The sequence below is a fragment of the Ursus arctos genome, unplaced genomic scaffold (assembly GCF_023065955.2).
Source record: "Ursus arctos isolate Adak ecotype North America unplaced genomic scaffold, UrsArc2.0 scaffold_11, whole genome shotgun sequence".
Classification (NCBI taxonomy): domain Eukaryota; kingdom Metazoa; phylum Chordata; class Mammalia; order Carnivora; family Ursidae; genus Ursus; species Ursus arctos.
Window position 1 is genome coordinate 36,629,064 of NW_026622775.1, and position 14,054 is coordinate 36,643,117.

The following is a 14,054-nucleotide window of genomic DNA, read 5'->3' on the forward strand; positions in this document are numbered from 1 at the left end:
CCCCGAAAAAAGGTTCTTGACCTCTCCTCTAACGCTCCCACAAAATCAAGACATTTTGATATCTACATACGTTTTATAAGGGCATCATAAGGAAAGGATCTTGTGGCCCATCTGTGGTCTGCTCAGTTTTCCCTGTGGGGAGGCGGCATATTGTGACCATTTAGATGGAAAGCTGGCTCCAGGGTTCAAATCTTTGCTCCACCATCTAACTCAGTGTGACCCGTTTGTGTCTTCTGGTGCTTGTCTCTAAAATACAGTGGAAAAAAGCGTACCTAACTGGGCATAGTGAGGATTAAATGAACTAATACAGGCAAAGTACTTCCTTGGAGCGACCAACACGTCAGAGGGGCTACATAACTATTAGATGGTTGTTGCACACATTTAAACTGTTTGGAAGCACTGGATTTGAACCCATTTTCTAGTCCATTAGGAGTGTTAAAACTGCTTTATGTCGAACATGTCCTTATGTCCTTATGTTAAAATGGCCCATCTCATTGACTCCTGCCTTGCCGACTGCAGTTTTTCAGATGAACTGGTTTCTGCCTTTTGGGGCATTTTGTGGAATTTTATGGTTAAGATAGTAAAGTCTTCAGAAATAATTTTGACCTTTAAAGGATGTATTTTGTCCTCTTTGGCTTTGTACCCAAGTTGTCACTCTTGGCATTTGCTAACTACTTCACAGCTTCTATAAGGAAAAATGGCTTTGCTCATAGCCACTGCTGAGAAAGTTCTTTGAGGACCACATGACCTCCCTCCTCTCTTCTCCCTGAACTGGCTGACTTGCTTGGGGTGGGACACTAGACAGCTACTTCTGGGGAACAATAATGAGCCAGACCTGTTTGATTCTCTTGAGTATCTTAATTTGGGAAATAAGGGAAAAACAGTTAAGAGCTCCACTTCAAAGAGTACCATCCACTAATGTAAGGACAGTGAAAGGGCCCCACCGGTCAGGGACATGGCAGCGGTTCCGACAGCAAGAATTGATATGAAATAGAAAACAGAGCAGTTGAAAGTGAGAGAGAGAGAGAGAAAAAAAAGTAAACAGAAGCCAGGTTGTGTTAATGGCAGCGGTCCAGAGCGGAGATCCCACGGCAGGCTCTGCTGCGAGCTCTGTCAGGGCACGTTGTTACTTTCCTCTTCTGGGTTCTTTGCTATTGCATTCTCATGATTTGAGTCTTTATTTCTTGTATTCAAAAGGCCCTCACTTATATAGATTGTGCAGTAGAGATAGTCTTTTCTCATTCCCATCTGGAGGATTCCCCTCCTTTTGTTCCTACTGCCTGGAGTGTCTCCTCTGTGGTTTACAGTGATATAAATTTAACTCACTTTTTTGGACCCTGTTCAAGCCGCCCATTCCATGCTGTGCTTTTGTGATGACTTTCACATTTTTTTGGAGTTTGTCTTCCATGGAACTCTTGTGGAGTGTGTAATCTGGACCCGTCAGTGTATATGTGGCATGTGATGTCATGGTGATCTCTCTCTGATGGGGGTCACGGACTCTCTAGGGCAGCCATTACATCTTGGTGTTTGGGTGACACGATGGGCTGCGCTGAGTGAATGATGCAAGTCCTGGGGCATTTCTTGGGACATTGCTTTTAGCTCTTGTGATCCTGGTTTATCTTGGGACACAAAAGAAGAGGTTTCAGCTCCCCCTTACAGTAAGTCTTGTTTTACTTAAAAAAAGAAGTTATTTTAAAGGAAATAAATGATGAAAGCATTTGAGAGGAATGAGAGTTACATAGTAACAGTTAGCTTTTTGGCTGGCAACTGAGTTTCTCTTTTGTGCTGTAACACGGTGATGCTCCAAAGGCAGGAGAGCAGGAAAGCCCACGTTCATGAGCCAGATAAACACCTGACACCTCAGGCCCTACTCCTATTTACATTGGGCCTTAAGCATATACTGTGGTTAACACGGTAGCTTGTCTTGACATTATCCCCTGTATGTGGTTTTGTTTTTCTTTTTGTCTCCCCTTTCTTAGGACATTTTGGAAACCACTTTGTTTGCCGGCTTACTATATTCAGTCACCAAAATGTTTGAATAATACTGTTTTGCTACGGAGCTTAAATCCCTGATCTGTAAGAACAATGCTTACCAATAGTGTTCTTATGCCTATATTACTTTTAACCCCAAGGTTGCCTTATTTTTATAAAAAGAGAAGAAAAAATCCTGATATTGGGCTGCTGGGGCTGCCAGACGGGGTGGCCTACGTAACGGAAATATATTGTCTCCCTGCCCTGAAGCCTGGAAGTCCAGAACTGAGGTATCCACAGGGCTGGTTCTTTCTGGGGCTTGTGAGAGGCTTCCCTCACAGTGGCCTGGAACACTCTCTTTAGCTTATAGATGGCCATCTTCCTCTGTCTCTCCACCTTGTCTTCCCTCTGTATGTGTCTCTGTGTCCAAATTTCCCCTTTTTATAAGGACACCAGTCATATTGGATGGGAGCCTACCCTAATGATCTGGGTTTATCTTGATTACACCTGTAATCAAGACTCTTTCTCCAAATAAGGTTCCCTTCTGAGATCCTGAGGGTTAGGACTCTAATATGTGAATTGGGGAAGGGGCAGAATGGAACCCATAACACAGGGGAACAAGAACACTTTACTAATCTTAAACACTTACAAAGCAGGCTTTCTTGTCTTTGAAGCCAAGAAGTTTCAAAGGTGCTTGCTATCTTTGCGAAAGTTTTTGCATGTAGACCCCTCAACGTACTAGGTTGAGATCCCGGAGTATTATCAGTTTTTGGCACAGTTTCCAGAAATCCTTTAAAGAGGTACTGTAATCTCTAGCCTGGATCAGGGCAGTAGCCTCCTAACTCGTTTTCCTGCTGCCCCTCTTGTCTACCTTCAGTCTATTCTCAGCACAGCAGCCAGAGTGATGCTGCTAAATGTTCAGTCATGACCCTTATCTGCTCAGAACCTTCCAGAAGCACCCCATTTTACTCAGAAGCTCAAGTCCTTTCTGAACTGTCCCCCCTTATCTTTGCCCTTCTTGCCAATTACTTTTTCTATCCCTCCCTTAGTCATACCAGCCTTTCGCTGTCCTGCAGCAGGTCTGTGACAGTCCCCTCTGTCTGGAAAGGCAGTTATCTCTGTGGCTTGTTCCTTGCGTCATTCAAGTCTTTGGTCTGGTGCCATCTTTTTATACCATCCACTCATATCTGTCCAGCCTTTCCCCAGGCATTCCCATTTCCCTAACCTTTCTTCATTTTTCTCCATGGCACTTACCTGCTCCCAACATACCACGTAATTTACGTTTTATTATCTGTCTTCTCTGCTCCCTTTCTACTCCCCCATCCCGCCTTGGCCTGTCACCCACTCTCACCCCAGTTGCTGTGATTTGTTTGTTGTGTATCCTCTGTGTCTAGAACACTGCCTGGCAAATATTTGGATGAATACACAACATGAGTAGAATGTGGATGTGTGGAATGAGAAATGAGATGCTGAGAAAGGAACACTGGAATCCGGGCCGCTGCGGTTCCTGGAAGTATAGATAGGAATGAGATGAGGGTGGACGGGATGAAGGACAACAAAATGGTTCATTGATTCAGGGATGTGTGGGTGTCCTTGTTTCTTTCATTTTAATACATTGTGATCATTTTATTCTTTTGTGCTAATTATTTTATTTTATGACTATCTACCACAAGAGTTGCAAGGATAGACTAAAGAACATCCATGTATCCTTTCGTAGACCCACCAATTGTTTAACATTTTGTGGCCTTTACTTCATTTCTTTTGTTCTGTATATACACATTCCATGTGTTTGTGTCTCTGGCTGGCCTGTGGGGACTATTCTTGGGTCAGCCGTCTATCCCTATTACTTTAGCCCTGGTGAAGTTTGGGGAGGGTTACGTGCCACAAAATCTCCCAGTGTCAGAAGCGAAGGCTCTGGCTCAAGCGTATTGCTCTAGAAGGGAAAATGAGAGGTCACATGTTAGTAGGATGGGACATTCTGGGTATTTTCAGTTTGTAGATGGGAAATCTGATACATACTGTGTGTCTTGCCCAGAGCCACACGTGGGATATAGCAGAGCCAGTACTTCAAGCCAGCTCTGCCTGTCTCGTTTTCATAAACCACGCTGCCTCTAGTATTCTGTGCCTTCAGTTCCTCATCTGTAAAATAGGACCATTAGTCTGGATTGTCTCCAAGGTGATGCTCGAGTTCTCTAATTTAGGCCGGACTGGGAACCCCAATGCCTCCAGGGGCCATGCAGATATTTTACATATGTGAGGGAGATGAGTAGAAAAATGTAGGGAGTGGGAGGGCCACTGGTAACTGGAGGTTTGAGAGATTCAGATTGAAATTGTAGCGAAAGGGGTGCCAAATAAATGTTTATGGGACCATCAGTTTTTGATACTCAGATTTAGGTACTTCCCGGAAATGTCAAGCGATCCAAACATCAGCATGCAGCCCTGTCATTATAATGTCTGTCAGCCCCTCAGCTCTTCTTATTTTCTGTGAATTATAATTAGAGAAGGTGGAGCTTTGGGAGTGTGTTGGCCTCAATATTCTTTTTCATACTTAAGCATTTCACCTTGATCCCCTTCCCCATGTGTGCGCGCATGCACTCCACCTTTGCAGCCTTTCTCTGGGGCATACTGTTCAACTGTTGGACCAAGTATTCCTCCCTAACAGGTGCACCAGTAGGTTATACTAAAACTAGGATTCTATACTGCAACTTGGATTCTAGGTAGTGTTCTCCTTTTTTTTTTTTTTTTTTCTAAGATTTTATTTATTTATTTGAAAGAGAGATAGCCAGCGAGAGAGGGAACACAAGCATGGGGAGTGGGAGAGGAAGAAGCAGGCTCCCATGGGAAGAGCCTGACGTGGGGCTCGATCCCAGAACTCCAGGATCACGCCCTGAGCTGAAGGCAGACGCTTAACGACTGAGCCACCCAGGCGCCCCTAGGTAGTGTTCTCCTTGAACTAGGTGTGTGAAATTGAACTAGTTGTTCAAAGTTGTGCTTTCATTTCCCAACTGTATCGTGATGGTGAGAGACTCTGTCAGTGATTTTCAGACTGGGTTTTCTGTAGGGTGCACTCTTATCGGGGAGCCCTTTGTGGGAGATGGGGACCAGTTGAACAGGATCTTTATCTTGCCTCCACTTGAGCAGCTTCGATTATCTCTTGGTTCTATTACTTACTGGTTGTATAATCTCGGCCAAGTTGCTGAACCTCTGTGTGACTTGGTTTTCTTTTCTGTAAAGTGGGCATAATAATAATAACCTGTCTCTTAGAGTGGTTGGGAAACTTAAAGCAATCAATAAATGTAAAGTGGTTAGGAGAATACCTGACATTACAAGGTATGGTTGGCAGAATAATGGCCCTCCAAAGAGATCCCTTTCTCTTCCTGGAACCTGTGAATATATTATTTTACTTGGCAAAAGGGACTTTGGAGATGGCATTAAGTTAAAGGCCTTGAGGTGGCGGGATTATCCTGGGTTAGGATGGTGGGCATATTGTAATCACGGTAGTCCTTAAGAGTCATACATCAGAGAAGATGAGTGATGGAAGTGGAGGTCAGAGTGATGTGATTGGGGGCTGGGGGCTCTGAGCTAAGGAATTTGGGCATCCTCCAGAACCTGGAGAAGGCAAAGAAATGGATTTTCTCCTGGAGCCACCAGAAGAAATGCATCCCAGTGGGACTGACTTTGGCCTTCTGACGTCTAGAACTGTAAGAATAAATTTGTGTTGTTTTAAGCCACTAAATTTGTGGCAATTAGTTATAGTAGCAGTAGAAAAACGAATACTTGTCTGCTAATTTTTCTGTTCTCAATGTAAATAAGATTTTCTTCAAACAACTGAATTTGTGACCAAAGACAGTTTGAAAGCTGGTAGGCGAGGTGATTGCCAGAGTGCCCTGCTCATCTGATAGCCTGTAGTGACAGGAATTCTCTCTGTACACAGAACCTAGCCTGTGTAGCCTCCTCACATTTGCTGAATGTGTACGGGACAGTTGAAGTTTGGAATAAGGTGTAGTGAAGGTTGTGTGGTGGTCTCCAGTGTGGACGTGCCTATGGGATTCTCTGCAGGGCTCACATCACTCACTTCTTAAGTGTTGTTCATAATTATTTTGGTTAACAGAATCCGGTTGTCTGTTATGTGCCATATTGCATCTTGGGTCTTGTACCCCGGATTTATGCGTTTGTTCTGGAGGCATATGCGTCTTTGTGGACTCATCTTATTTTCCTCTACCCCTTAGATCTGTCAATTCAGGTCTAGAATATTCTAGTGACTTTAGGAGCTGCTTTTTCTATGATTAAGAAGACCTTAACTATACACACACTCCAGTTGGGCTGGAATTGGAGAGTGAGGGCCAGGAATGCCTTCATGCAACAGTTCCAGAGATGGGGCTGGCCCTCGAGGTGTTCCTAGAACAGCCTGTGATTTGGCCTTCAGGCCTTGACTGGCCCAGTAATGCATTTTGGGCTCATGAGATGTTTGCGTCATTTAAAAAATCTACAAAGTGAGTTATTTACTTTTTTCTTTGACTCGTACAGAGGGGCCGTAATGCTGTTCTTGTATATAGTGCCGCTGCCAGTTGTGTGAATCTGGAAAACATGAAGGAGAACATGAAGCCAGTTTTCAGGCCTAGAGGAATTTTGTTTTGTAGCCAAGTTAAGTTGGATTAGCATTGGCATTATTTCCTTGGCATGAATCTGGCATGAAAGATATTAAGTTCTTAGAGTCTGTACCCTGTTCCTCTAAATAAAACGTTGAAGAATTTTGGTACCTGTTTTGATGTGCAGAATGGGTGGTAGAGCTTCCCTTGGCAGAACACTTGCATATTTGATAAAGTAGTTACTTGGGTCTCTACATGCAAAGGAATGTGAACATCTAAGTGCAATTGGCCTATTTGAAAAAGGGCTTTAGAATCCAGTATGGTGTGTGCAGAGTCGTGTATTTCAAATTTAATGAGTAAGAAAGACATGTTTATTTGCTGTTTCGTTCTTCTTCTCAAGCCCAGAAGTATAGAACATGCCACGTTTCCTCAAGCGGCCCTGTTGGTGCTTTGCTTGACGGTGTGGGAAGTTGCTGGAGACAGTAGTCACAGCCTTATCACCAGAGCCGAAGCGCAGGAAAACTAGAGCAACCTGAATAGAGAGGCTTCCCGTTCACCTCCTTCCAAGTGCCTGTGTGTGACTCAGTTCATGGTCCTAACTGAAAACTGTTAATGGGTGGGTATTCCGCAAGAAAAAATTTCTCACCCATAAAATCAGCCAGGGTGAGCTGTGGCGATTTGGGCCAGTGTCTGGGGGCTCTCCGAACCTGGGTTTAAACGGTGGTTGCATCTCTCCACGTGGTGCCGTACTTCTCAAACCCACCAGGTCTCCAATGGAACTCCTCATCTCTCACACAGCTCTTAACCCTGGGAGGGGTTCTCTTGCCCGTGCTGTCTCCCATTTGTCTGCGGATTGAAGACCGACAAACTCTAGTCTGGGTGACTCTGAAGGGGCAAGTGAAAGAGTGCAAATCACATGAATTCTTTTACGTGAGCTGTGCTATTTTGGATGCACCTTGACGGGACTTCATTCACAGTGGTCAGGAGTTGGTTGGCAGGAGAGGGTGGGGGCATGGAGCCACATGGATGTGAATTTTCCCTTTAGTTAGAAATCTTCACTAGAGCCGTTTGGATAACTGGGTGAGATCCTGGCAAGGGAATAATGCTCTATCTTCTGAAAGTCAGAATGATGTAATGGAAAGGACATTGGTAGAAGCTTGAGAGACTAGACAGTTGATCCTTTGCCTCCAGGACTTATTACTAACAGTCTGAAGAGGTCTGTGCCCTTGATCAAGTCTTGATCTTAAGTCTCTGAACTTAACCCATTTATAAAATAAGGTGACACCAGTGCCTACCCTCCTGGCTGATTATAGGAGTAAATGAAGTAGTATTTGTAAGTCAGTTAGCATAGATAGAGTAGGCACTCAATAACGGTATTCCCATCCAGGGGACCCTCACCGTCCTCCCCCCAGTAGAGGAATGTTGCCAGCTTTTGTAACTTGAGAACTAAAGACTGGTTGAGATTCATGTGCAGTGATATTGGAAAGAGGAAACATTATCCTTTGCACAGAGCATCTTTGTGCTTGTTTGATGGCCTGTACTAAATATGGTGAACTGTCTTATGATTGTTATGTTACGTTTGAAAAGGGAGACGGTAGTTTTGAAAGTATAAACTACATGGGAGAATAAAATAAATTTAAAATGTGTGAAATGATAGAAATGTGATAAATGTGTGATTCTTGAAAGGAGTTTGGTGTGGTCAAATTTTTAAACAGTAAAAATTTTGTATAATGAACTCTAATAACACCAGAAGGAAGTCAACAGAAAGGAAAAATGATTTGTTCTAAAATAAAGTATTAATGTGTCTATAATACTTAGCACTTATTAAGAGAGAAAAGCATGCTATTTACATAGGAAGAAATATATCCTATTGGCTGTGCAAATGAACCCAAATTTAATCTGCTGTTACAAATATTTTAAACTAAAATGAAATTAGGTATTATGAAATGTTAAAAAACTGATGCCTTTAAGTTTTAACTTTCTAGAGAGCATCCTGCCCTGGCCATAGGAAACATGGTCTTTATTTATTTTATTTTTTAAGATTTTATTTGTCAGAGAGAGAGAGCACAAGCAGGGGGACAACAGGCAGAGGGAGAAGTAGGCTTCCCTGCTGATCAGGGAGCCTGATGCAGGATTTGATCCCACGACCCTGGGATCATGACCTGAGCCGAAGGCAAACGCTTAATCAACTGAGCCACCCAGGTGCTCTGAAACATGGTCTTTAAAGTATATTTTGGCCTGGTGATTTGCCTAAAATACCACAGGAAACCACTCCGGAGGGGAAAAGTATAATTTATGCCAGTGTTTACACGCCCCTGTTGAGAAGCAACAAAGCAAACATTAACAAAATGGAATAACAAAGTTATTCAAAATGATAAACCCACACACTAGTAATATCTGGAAATAGGGGCATGAAATGCAGAAGGGAAATCCCATTGTGTTCCCTGTTTCGGGGGTATAGTGAAGCATAAGACTGTCAGTTGTTGCCTCAGGGACATGACATGATACTGTCAAGTGGGAAAATAGATGAGCCTGAGTAAGTTTTGACCAAATAAGGTAGTTTCAGGTGGTCAGTGCTATGAAGGAAAATAAAGTGGCAATAAGATAGAGAGGGATTTAGGACTGCAGGGGACCCCGTTTTGGAGAGGGTGGTAGGGAGGAGGACTGTATGGGCTGAGCCATTAGGATTAAGAAGGAGCCAGCCCAGCGGGGGTGGGGAAGGAGTGTTTCAGGTGGAGGGAGCAGGGGGCTTAAGGGTGTCAGACTGGAATGAGTTTGGCATGTGTGACCAAGAGCACGCCCGTGTGGCTAAACCTTAGAGAAAAATTAGATGTTTGTTTGGATCACAATAGAAACTAAATTACTTTGGAATGGTCTAAATAGCTAGGTTTTACTCTTCTATGGTTTAAAAAATTTTATTTTTTAGTTGTGAAATTATGGCAAAAATACGGAGGTATACAAAACTAATGTGTGTGTGTGTGTATATATATGTGTATGTATATATATGTATATTTAAAGATTTTATTTATTTATTTGACAAAGACAGCCAGCGAGAGAGGGAAAACAAGCAGGGGAATTGGGAGAGGAAGAAGCAGGCTTCCAGCAGAGGAGCCTGATGCGGGGCTCGATCCTAGAACGCTGGGATCACGCCCTGAGCCGAAGGCAGACACTTAACGACTGCGCCACCCAGGCGCCCCAAAAACTAATGTATACTGTAAACAAGAACCATGAAGCAAATATCTACAGACTCACCATTAGGTTATGAACTAAAATACTTTAATCCCTTTGTCATTTTCCCTCTGCCTTGCTCTCCTCGGCCCCTCAGTGCTAAACACGGTGTGACTTTCGAGGTAACGATTCACTTGCTTTTCTATAATTTCGTGACCTGTGTATGCAATCCAAAATGTAGTGTAACTTGTTTTGAACTTGATATGTGAGAACCATACCGTGTGTATTTTTGGTGCGTGTCTTGCTTCTTTCTGTCCAAGTTGTGAGATGCATCTGTGTCAACATGTGAATTTATAGTTATTCCTACCCTATGGTGTATACATGTAATATAATTTTCAGTTCTATTGTTGATTGGTATTTGTTTTTTTCAGTGTTTGGCTATGATTGTTCTGTTATGGATTTTCTAGTATAAATCTACAAGGGTGTATGTGTTAAGAGTTTATCTTGGGAATTTACTTGGACAATTTCTGGGTTGTAGGAGATCATCAAATTTACTAGAAAATGCCAAAGTACTTAAAAAGTAAGTATCCCAATTTTTACTCTTAACCAGCAGTATATGAAGATTTCTATTGCTGCACATACAGAATTGCACTAACACCTGGGCTTGCCAGACTAATTTTTGCCAGTCTGGTGAATGTATTGAGATATGTTGAGATTTTCATCTTCACTTATTGCCACTAATGAGTTTGAGCACCTTTTTCGTGTGGTTATGAGCCATTTAGATTTCTTTCAGTTCCTTCTGTGAAGGGCCTGTTCAAATGTTTTGTTCAGTTTTTTATTGGAATTTCTGCCTCGTTGATTTATAGCTGTGATTTATGCCTCCTGGGTATGTGCTTATCTTCACCCTTTTTATGTCCTAAAAATTTTTAAAGTTTAACCCAAATTCCATTCATCTTTCTATATTAATTTATCTATTGCTTTGTAACAAATCATCCCCAAACCGAGTGACTTAAACAGCAGCCGTTTATTTCAGTCTGAATGTAGCTTGTCCGGGTTAGCTCCTGAGTAGAGGGCAGGAAAGCTCTGCTTCTGCGGATTGGCCATCTGTCCGATGGGGCAGTAAGTGGGGGGACTGGGCCCCAAGTCTTTGACCAACCAGCAAGCTGGCTTGGGCTTGTTCACATGGAAGGCAGAGGGTTCCAAGAGAGTGGAGCAGAGGTATACAAAGTTTCGTGAGACGGAGGCTCTCGATTAGCACATTGTCACTTTCATTACATCCTGTGACCTTTAAGCCCGGCCTAGATTCAAGGGGTGGGAAGAGAGACTTCCCCAGTTGCTGGAGGAGCTGCAGAGTCGCATCAAAAAAAGAGGTGCCTACAAGGAGGGGTGGAGAATTGTCGCCATGCTTGTAGTCCATCACAGTTTACATTATGGTGTGTGCTTTTGTTCCATATGCCAAGGGTAAGAAATTACAATCCTATATTATCCTCTAAAAGTGTTGTGATTTAGCCTTTCACATTTATGTCTTTCAATCTCTTCTTTATTTTAATGAAAGAAAAAGGATTTGAGAAGAGCCAACTGAACATGAATTAGATAGAGGAAGAATGAAGTTTCAGAAACCATGATAGCGGGGGGATGCTGATAATGGGGGAGGTTATACATGTGTGTGGGCAGGGGGTCTTTGTGCCTTTTGCCCATTTTTGCTGGGAATGTAAAATTGTTCTAAAAAATATAGTCCTCTGGGACACCTGGGTGGTTCAGTTGGTTGAGCATCTGCCTTTGGCTCAGGTCATGATCCCAGGGTTCTGGGATTGAGTCCCGCATCGGTCTCTTTGCTCGGCGGGGAGCCTGCTCTGCCTGCTGCTCCCCCTGCCTGTGCTCTCTCTCTGACAAATAAATGAATAAAATCTTAAAAAAAAAAATATATATATATATATACATATACATATACATATATATATATATATATATACACACATATATTCCTTTAAGAAAAAAAATTAAACAAAACCAAACCATAACAGTAGCTGAAGGAGGTCCAGGAGGTCATTGGGCAACCTTTGTACTTAATGATTGGATGTAAAGAGTTGGCAAAAAAAAAAAAAAAAAAAAAAATCAAGTAGCATTTTCTAATGTAAAAATAAGAATCTTTTGCTTTCGTTCTTTGTTTAGTCCATGAGTAAAATAAAATTGCTCCTACTATCTCATTAAAAACAGCGCTCAGTTTTCTACATTGTCGGCTTCCCTTTCTTGTTGATACTTATTGTTTCTGTGAGTACTCTGACCAGCAGTTATGGATTGCATTTTACTGTTTTCAACTTTTCAGTTTGCTTGGCATGAAACTTCAGCACAATCTGTTGGTATTCATGGTACTGAGACAGGAAGTGTAAGGAGTATAGGAGTCAGTTGAGCAGCTTCTTAGAAAGTCCTTTAGACCAGTGGCAGGATTGTATCCTGGGTGTGGCTTTGTGCAGATAGTGCCGGAATAGAGTCAGGACTTTGTTGTAGTAACTGTGCAACTTTGTGTAAATTATTTAACATCTCTGAGCTTGAGCACCCCATTGTAAAATGAAGATAATCTTTATTTTATATAGGAGTATTGAATGAGATAAAAAAAAATCTCCTAGCATGGTCTATGGCCCATAAAATAAATGTTACCCTATTTTAGAAGTAGGGTTTTCCATTATTGAGTTTTTTCCCTTTCTATATTTGTATGTACTTCTCTTTATTAATTTTTAAATTGAAGAATAATTGTATTAGGATCAACATAGTGATTCAATATTTATTGCATTATGATTGCCACAAAAAGTCTAGTTACCATCTGTCACCATACAAAGTTATTACGATATTATTGACTATATTCCTCATGCTATACTTTACACCCCTGTGTCTTATTTATTTTATAATTGGAAGATTGCACCTCTCAGTTCCCTTCACTGTTTCATCCGTACCCCCCACCCCCCTCCCTTTGGACAACTGTCAGTTTGTTCTCTGTATCTGAGTCTTTTTCTGTTTTGCTTTTGGTTTGATTTGTTTTTTTTTTCTTTTAGATTCTACAGAGAAATGTAATAGTGTGGTATTTGTCTTTCTCTGACTTATTTCACTTAACATAATGCCCTCTAGTTCCCTGTGTGTTATCATAAATGACAAGATTTCATTCCTTTTTTATGGGTGAGTAGTATTCCACTGTGTATGTAAACCACTCCTCCTTTATCCACTCATCTATTGATGGACGTTAAGGCTCTTCCATATCTTGGCTATGGTAAATGAAACTGCAGTGTCGTTTTTTACTATTTTCTATTAAGCCCCAGTTAAAAAAAAATTTATAGGTCTTTTGCAGAATAAATTCTTTCTACCATTTAAGCTTGGCCTTTAGTTACCTCCATGCTGCTGTCTTCTATGAAAACTCTTTGATTCTTCTGGGTTTCTCTAGCTGGAGTTTGCTAGTCAGTTAAGGGCATCTGACTGGCTGACTTTGAGCTTTGATACTTTTATATTTGAAACCTTGGCCTCCAGCCAGTTCTCATCCAGCCCTGGGAGAAACCATCAGGTGTGTGTGTTCCTAATCATAGTGTGAACTTTTGAATTGGGCAAGTTCTGACCTGAGTGAGCAGAAACAGGGGAAGAGCTTTGGGAAATGGGAACAATGTGGAGCAGTCACATCTCTGAGGAAGAGGATGGGGGAGGGAGTAAACATTTCTTCAGCACCTGTTCTGTGCCAGAGTATAGAAACAAAGACAGAAGCATTCCAGAGCGTGCCAAGTTGAGGGCAATGGGCCCTGTGGCAAAGGAGTTGGGTTGTGCCTCATCATAGATTGGGTGGAGAGCTCTACAGCTCTAGCGACCTTAGGAGGAATGCATTTCTTCTAAACCTGGACTTACAACAAAGCCCCAGGTAACCATTAAGTTTTTTTTTTTTTTTCTAGGTCTTTCAGCAGCCCAGCGGAAGTTTGCGCATTCACTCAGAGACTTTAAATTTGAGTTTATCGGTGATGCAGAGACTGATGACGAACGCTGCATAGGTACGTAAAGGTGAGGTTTATGGTTTGCTTTCCTTTGCTTTGGCCACCAAATAATCATAACTTTCTCTTTGTAGATGCTTCCTTGCGCGAATTTTCTAATTTTTTGAAGAATCTGGAAGAACAGAGAGAAATTATGGTGAGTTGTGGGATGTAAATTAGTAAATTCAACTTTAAGCAGGGAAAATCTGGGCTTAGAAGCTGGTTCTGGTAGAAGCTTTTTCTTTCTTTCTTTTTTTTTTTTTTTTAAGATTTTATTTATTTGAGAGAGAACAGGGGGAGGGGCAGAGGGGGAAACAGACTCCCC

General features: G+C 42.0%; 1 protein-coding gene across 2 annotated transcripts in view; it reads left to right on the plus strand.

Annotated features, from left to right (window-relative positions):
- ARHGAP10 (Rho GTPase activating protein 10) overlaps nt 1-14,054 on the plus strand; it is a 308,230-nt gene that overhangs the window by 61,938 nt on the left and 232,238 nt on the right. For both annotated transcript variants that reach the window (XM_026499449.4, XM_057310112.1), the window contains exons 2-3: nt 13,655-13,750; nt 13,825-13,886. In XM_026499449.4, the coding sequence (XP_026355234.1) occupies nt 13,655-13,750; nt 13,825-13,886 (158 nt within the window). The remainder of the gene's footprint in view (nt 1-13,654; nt 13,751-13,824; nt 13,887-14,054) is intronic.